Source organism: Salvia hispanica, chromosome 1 (assembly GCF_029641045.1).
Source record: "Salvia hispanica isolate PSC_SH4W2 chromosome 1, Shi_PSC_v1, whole genome shotgun sequence".
Taxonomy (NCBI): domain Eukaryota; kingdom Viridiplantae; phylum Streptophyta; class Magnoliopsida; order Lamiales; family Lamiaceae; genus Salvia; species Salvia hispanica.
In genome coordinates, this window is record NC_142692.1 from 65,184,615 (window position 1) to 65,192,253 (window position 7,639).

The 7,639-nt window shown below is 31.5% G+C and overlaps 1 protein-coding gene across 4 annotated transcripts; it reads left to right on the forward strand.

The window, feature by feature from the left end:
* Positions 1-3,719: 3,719 nt before the first annotated feature.
* Positions 3,720-5,889, forward strand: LOC125224257 (uncharacterized). 4 transcript variants are annotated; one of them, XR_016134373.1, is made up of 5 exons: positions 3,720-3,953; positions 4,200-4,304; positions 4,399-4,491; positions 4,752-4,907; positions 5,418-5,889. XR_016134373.1 is itself a non-coding variant. In XM_048127629.2 (5 exons), the coding sequence occupies exons 2-5, from the start codon at positions 4,253-4,255 to the stop codon at positions 5,519-5,521; spliced, it is 339 nt and encodes a 112-aa protein (XP_047983586.1). In that variant the 5' UTR covers positions 3,720-3,953; positions 4,200-4,252; the 3' UTR covers positions 5,522-5,889. The 4 variants fall into 4 exon arrangements, 1 of the variants encoding a protein (XP_047983586.1); XM_048127629.2 differs by having other exon boundaries at positions 4,818-4,907; XR_016134371.1 differs by having other exon boundaries at positions 3,734-3,953; positions 4,200-4,234; positions 4,818-4,907.
* Positions 5,890-7,639: the final 1,750 nt, after the last annotated feature.

Consider the following 7,639-nt stretch of genomic DNA (forward strand, 5'->3'; position numbering starts at 1 on the left):
ACCTTTTTCCACTTTCCTTAATTAAAACAAAAATAAATAAAACCTTTTCACTTCTCCAATATTATTAAATAAAAATCTATATTGTCACTCTTATCTATCTTCAAAACTTTTTCACTCCACTTCCTTTAATTATTATTTTTATTATTATTGTAATAATAAAAATAAATAGACTCTTTTCACTTTTCTAAATTTATTAAAAATTTTATAATGATATTCTTGTCATTTTCTCTAAAAATCCCCGTTTATACATTGATGTATAGATAAACTGAAAACCTCAGATATAATAATATTAAAATATAATATCAATTTCAATATTTATTAATAACTAATATCACCCACGTGCGATGCACGATCCATTCTCTTTTATTTAAATTTATTTTATACTGTAAAATGATTTTATAAATTCATAAAAATATCATTGTATCTGAAATTATAAATATATAAAATAAAAACAATTATTAAAAAATATAAAATTAAACAAAGAAAAAAAAATAACACATACCGAATGAGGAACAATATTATTATTTCAAGTTCTAAACTCATATAGCCAAATAAGTTTATAAACTAAAAATTGCACACAAATCACATATCATTTAAATCACTTTTAGATCTATACTACAAAAGATCAATCACGAACACATGTCAATAAAAATAATGTACAGATCAAAATCATCAACAAAAATACAGCAAAATAGCATGGAATATACAACCAATATGCCGGATAGATTTAATTTCATCACAATAAATTCATATTTTGAATTAATTAGTTAAAATCAGATATAACTATATTTTCTAAGAATTAAAAATTATAAACGTGTAATACAATTTAAATGTATGATCCAAAAATTAAAAAAAAAACAGACAACTTTAGAAATCAACCATCACATACACATATTTCATATAATTGAATTTATAGTGTAAGAGCAGGTCTTGTGAAGAGCATTGATGTGGTGTTATGCTCTTGTGGAAGAGCATGAAATTGAAAATCAATAAAAGTGGATCTGAATATTCTTTAGAGAAAGCGGTTGAATATGGATATTATATTTTGACAAATGGAATATATAGATACTGCATACTACTGTTAATATATGAGCAAACCTAAGCCTACTATTAAGAATAAAATGAAATTAATTTATTCAAATCACATTAGTAAATACTTCAAATACTAACGTGGGGTATAATTCAATGCATATATTAATTAGTAAATTAAAAATAATATTATAAAAAATTTAGTTTTACATAATTAATTAACAAAAATATTTAGTCATATTAATAATCATTTATAATATTCTAAATAACTAATATCAAAACAATAAAAAAAACGTAAATGCGGAACCTATATAGATATATACACATGCTAAAAATTATTAAAACTTAGTTAGTCAACAATAAATACACACCATCCACGAAGATGATTTTTTATTCTACAGATCGTAAAGATATAGCAGTTTTTCTTCTACGGAATACTGGTTTGAAGGCAATTGTGTGGATGATACTCTTCTCAATGATGCCAAATAATTCCCTATGTGAATAAACTAAAAATGAAGAATAATTGTATAATTAAATTGTTTTTTTTTTCTTAGCAAAAATTTTCTGCCCACTCTCTTGAGGGAATTACAATTAAATTGTTAGTATACGATATAATATCATTCTTCTATTGTAGATAGGATCCAAAAGAAAAAGTAACACGATAAGAAGAAAAATAAATTAAATAATCAAACTAAAAACATAAATCAACAGGAAAGGAAACTAACCTGTTAAGCTCATGAATTCATCTGCAATAAATGACAAAGAAAAAAACAGTAGATGAACAATAAACAGAAAGATAGTTTAGACTTTAGAGAGAAGAAAATTAAGTTAATCTTTCAACAATAAACAGATAAATGGTTTAAAAAGAAGAAAGTTGAGCAAATCTTTTGTGAACATATACTAAAAAAAAGAGATCATTAGATCAACAATAAACAGAAAGATATTTTAGAGAAGAAAGCTAAACATTCACCATAAGCAATAAAAACACCGAAGATTTAGAGAGGTGAAAAGAAACTAACTACCCATTAACTCCTATTAATTTTAAATAACTTCCCACTAACTTCAAATAACAATTTAATAAAAAAAAGTAGTTTTTATTTAAATAATAATATCTATTTTAAAAGGATATTTCCCTAAATACCCCTAAAATTCTACTTATTTTCTAAAATATCCTCAAAACTCCCATTTTATATATTTATTTATAGATTCTTAAATCCAATTGACCGATTGAATATCCAATCATTTAAATTTCCCAATTGATCTAATGAATCCCAATTATTGAATTTAATCAATCAATTTTATTTCTAATTAATTTTTCAATTTGAGTTAAATCTCAATTGATAAATCTAAGTTTAGATCAACAATATCTCCATCTAACTGATTTAATTGGAAGGTTTCCTAATTAGTATTCAATCAATTAATCCTATGATTAATTAGCTATAGCATATATTCTCTAAATAAACTAGTCATTATTTGATAAAATCAAGTACTCCCTTCGTCCCATAAAAGATGTCACATTTCCTTTTTTGAACTCTTCTCAAATCAGGCGTTTTCTTCTCAAACCGGGCGCTTTCTTCCCTAAGTCGAGCGTTTTCACTGGACTGGGCAGTGTTCGTCTAATGGCCATAACTTCTTCTACGGGACTCCGATTGAGGCGTGCAAGATACCCACGTGAAGCTCTTTCGAAGACGAAGAGAATGGTATGAATTAAGGGCTAATTGGACTTCGAAATCTCCAGAAAAACTACCTCGAACTAAGGCTATTGCACATCCACTTGTTTTGCACATTTTTCTACACATTCTTCACAAAATGGTCAAATACCAAAATAATAGAGAAGTAATCATAATCATACCCGATAATAGACGAAATTTGATCAAAACCATGCAAGATTACTCTCTAAAACCAAGCAAAATCTAAGTATGTCACCATATTCATAAAAAGAAACACTCCTATTAAGTACTCCCTCCGTCCCATAAATGATGTCACACTTGTGGGACGGCACGAGATTTTAGGAGGTTTTGTCTTGTGTGTTAAATGGAGAGAGGAAATATAATTTTTTTATTTATGTGAGAGAGAACTTTTTCCAAAAAGGGAAATGTGACATCTTTTCTGGGACAAACTAAAAAGGAAAGTGTGACATCTTTTGTGGGACGGATGAACTACTATTAAATAGTACTCCCTCCGTCCAACAAAAGATGTCACACTTGTGGGACGACACGGGATTTTAGGAGGTTTTATTTTGTGTGTTAAATGGAGAGAGAAAATATTATTTTTATATTTATATGAGAGAGAACTTTTTTCAAAAATAAAAATGTGACATCTTTTGTGGGACAAACTAAAAAAGAAAGTGTGACATCTTTTGTGGGACGGAGGGAGTACCACTTTAATAGTACTCCCTCCGTCCCGCTTAAAATGACACGTTTTCCTTTTTATTTTGTCCCAGTTAAGATGACACATTTCCTTTTTTGGTAACTTTCTCTCTCCAATTAATAGCAAAATGCGAGAATTTTCTGTTCGCGTACATATATACTCCACTTAGCTATTTAGCTTCAATGTGTATATTCGTACCTAAAATTTTGTGAGAATTTGCAATTACTAACCTAGTATTTCCGATTCAAGACTGAAAAGAGAGAATTTGCAATTTGCACACTATATTCTATTTTTTTCAACTAACCATTATTTTAGCCCTTGCCAAGTGGTTGCAGGAATATCTAATTTCTGTCCATAGAAAAAGTTATGATGAATGCCACTCCTTTTATGTCTAGTGCTTAATGTGCCTATTTTACTTGTTGCAGTGTGTGGCCTCACATCCAGACCCAAGAATGTTGTTCCTCAAAGGCAATATCCACAATTCACACTTGAAACATATTCTCAGAAAACTTCATTAAGATTGGCATCTCTATATTAAGATTGGCACCTCAAAGGTAAAAGGGATCACAGTTCATTAAGATTGGCACCTCTGATTTTTACAATCCCTTTTCCTTGTTTGGGTATCCGGTGGGGTAGGATCTGAGTCTATTATTTTATGTGGGTTGATATGTAATGTTTCTGGTTCTACATTAGTGTGAACATGTAAGGATGAGGTAAATAGCATTAGGCTTGAGCTGATTATTTGGTTAAGCAATAGTTAATTGGCTATGCACATCACTTTTCGGCTTTCTCTATTGCAGATTACTTCTGCTGAATGACTATGAGATTTTGCTAGGTACGTTGCTGCTTATGCATGGTCTTTAATGCTCTCTGTTATTCATATTACTTCAACTTGTATAACCAAGGTTAATATAACTTTTACTATTCTTAAATTACATATATGGAAGGCTGCTAAGTACATCTAAATGGCTCTTTCCTTGATGCCTTTTTCTGTTGCAGCTCATATTCCTCTGTACCTGTATCCTTTTCTATATACAACCAGAAAAACTCGCCCATTTGAGTACTTTAGGCGTCATTGGTGCTCTGGTGAAGGTATTCCTTATTCAGCAAAACTCGCCCATTGTTTCTTGCCCTGCTTGCATAGCCACAAAAAGAGTAACGACTTCCATAATATAGTCTACGGACCTTTTCCTTTTTTCGTTTTCTTATTTCAGTGTGTTCTGATTTTTGTTTTGCACAATAGTAGAATTACTTGTATTAGTTAAAAGACCAATATCATGTTGTTAGGAAATATGTACTATTACATGTTTCCTTTCTCACATCCCCTACTGTCTTCTTGCATCCTAACACAGGAGTGATCAGTTTCTAATCTATGACTCTTTACTGAAATAATTCTGTTGTGCTTGCGTACAATGGAGATGGAAAGTGGACTATCAAAAACAAGTTGAGTTCCTCGAAGCTTTTGGTAGCATACCTTCATACAGTAATTCAGTTGCAGAACTACTGTGGTATGTGGATATTTTCTTCATCTTTGATATTGATACGGCTTTTGCTTTTGCAACGAAGTGAATGTTTCCAATTCACATGAGCTGGACAGCCTGGTAATTTCATATGTTAGATTTTGCTCTGTCTAATTACACCCATCCTGTCTGTGTCTGTGTATGACTGAGGAAGAAAACTAAACCAAATGTTCTTAATTGACTAGTTTAATGGGTTCAAGACAACCTGATACCCAATTCACCACCAACTAAAAGATAACATAGCCATGTAGTTCAGATTTAAGCTTTGTTGCTTTTGTGGTTTTTGGCTATCTTTTTATTCTTAATTTCCTTGCCCACCCTCGAATTTGCTTTTAGTACTTAAACAAACTAAGTCGTATTGACACCACCATGTGAGTTTGAGATATAGTGCTAACCTTTATCTTCTTTGCTTTTGTTCCTATTCCACTGAAATAATTTTTAGAATGTAGACTCTTGGTAGTTTTTACATGTCTTACAAATCAACCATATACGTGGCAGGTTCCTATGTTCACAGCTTCTGGATTGCGTGTTCGTCTCCTGAAGGTAGTTGCCAGTCTCCATTTGCTACGAACTATGGGAGAAGAGTGGCTACAACACGGTAGAATGGGTTCGTTACATTACAAAAGCTGGTTCGTAGTGACATGTTTTGGGAGATAAAAGAAACTACAAAGGTAGTTCGAGTTGAGTCGATGTTTGTTTACATGGGCTGAAGTACATGAACAAACTCACTTGTTCATTTGCAGTTTGTTTGCCAACCTTTCTTGCATAGTGTTTTTAAGGCACATAATTAGATACTATGGTATTCATTCGATGATAGGAAGTGTAAGAGCTGTTTTTTTTGTGTTATATCTGGCTATTTTGATAGTGCTTTTTGTACTAATATATTCATGTCTAGTTTTCAGAATGAGTATATTCTATGAAATCTTCTAATTGGAATCAGTTTGATCTATAAACAGGATTTGTAGGATTCGATCGCTGGTTGCAACATTCTACATTATGAAGTTTTAAAACGGTCAAATGCTGCGTATTTTTTGAGTTTTAGGAAAATATCAAAAAGTAACTAAAGTTGATATGATTTCAATGGCTATTACCCCTATTACAAGGCTAATTGGTTATGAATACATAAACTTTATCCAAATTCTAGTTATTAACTTATTTTATTGGGCACAAAAATACATGATTATAAATTTTGGCGTGAATTCTAAATTTTAATTGCTAAGAGTATCCACAGTGGGAGGGCCGCGGCCCTTGGCCCGGAGTCGGTCCAGACGCGGTCCCCCACTACCGAGGCGCAAGGTGGACGAGGGCCAGGGGGTGGACGAGAGAGGGCCGAGCTCTCGGCCAGGCCGAGGCCCTTGGGCACGCGACTCGGCTCGCCACTGCAGGGGCCGAGAGCCACGGCCCAGGCCATGGTTTCAATGTTTTTTTTGTTTTTTTTTTTTCAGTTTTTGTGTTAATTTTAGGGTTTTGGAGAAGATGAAGTGGAGAGAGAGAGTGTGTATGTGATGAAAATTAAAGGGGTAGTTTTCAAAAAAATTTGCATTAATTTAGCATTAATTTAGGAAATAAATCAATCTCAATCACTAAATCCCTATTAAATTGGTCAACTTTTTAATTAAGGATTGTGATTTCAATTCACACCCTAATTACGGAAATAATTCAAATTTAAATTTTCAATAAATATATTTACTTGTAATTGTCAAATTTTGTAAAATTTATTTAGATTTTTTTAATATTATAGTCCAATAATTTTTATTCTAGCTAAATTAAAATATAACAAAAAAATGTAAAAAAATAATTTTAATTGGTGGCCCGGAGGGCCACCATTGTGGTGGCCAAGTTTTTATGGGCAGGGTCAAGTTTGTTGGGCATGCCCAAAAAATAATAGATTGGAATTGCCCAGCCCAAGAGGACCACCACTGTGGACACTCTAATAACTCAATTTTGTTGAAAGACTATCCGTGATTACTATTCAATGATACTCCATATAGTTATCCTTCCGTTCCAAGTTAGCTTAGGTATCCCAATTTTTATTTGCTAATATTAGGGTGTGAAATCCTATGTGTCGTTGTTAGAATTTGCATTCTTTTTCAATCTACCACTAAAGAGTTGTGGTTAAGAGATTTCTGATGATAACTTTGAATTTCTCGTTGCTGAAAAATTGAGTTATTGGAAGCGAGCCATTGCAAATGTAGTGAAAAAAACGAGTAATGTTGTAATGAGCTTGGGTCAATGTTTCTATAAAACTAAATTACTTTTAAAACCTTTGACTAAATAACAAGTTTCAACCGAATGATTGGGACGACATTTTGGTTTTATTTTTACATTTTTCGTGGAAAAAACTATTCTACGTTCATAACACGAAACAAAACAATTTAAGATGCTAGGGATTTTATTTCATGGGTCAAAGTTAATTAAAGAAATTTGAAATATGATCCTATTCCAATGGCTTAGATACGAAACCAACTTTATTATGTTAGTAATATAATATTATTATATGCGAGAAAAGAGTATTGTTTGCATATACCGACATAGAATAATAATCCATCCGTCGTCCGTGTAATATATATTTATAAATTGCTTTACTAATTAAATGAATAGACCTATCGATATATATAATGAGAAAAGCAAAAAGAAAGAAAAATGACAAAAATAAAAAAGCAGAGATGCATGCATAATACCTATCTTCTGGATATCGATAGATTGACCCGTCTCTACCA

Excerpts from the sequence above, each read along its gene's own strand:
- LOC125224257 (XM_048127629.2), top strand. The coding sequence starts at position 4,253 with ATGGTCTTTAATGCTCTCTGTTATTCATATTACTTCAACTTGTATAAC. Across the intron at positions 4,305-4,398 it reads CTTCAACTTGTATAACCAAG|CTCATATTCCTCTGTACCTG; the intron begins GTTAATATAACT and ends TTTCTGTTGCAG. Across the intron at positions 4,908-5,417 it reads TCAGTTGCAGAACTACTGTG|GTTCCTATGTTCACAGCTTC; the intron begins GTATGTGGATAT and ends TATACGTGGCAG.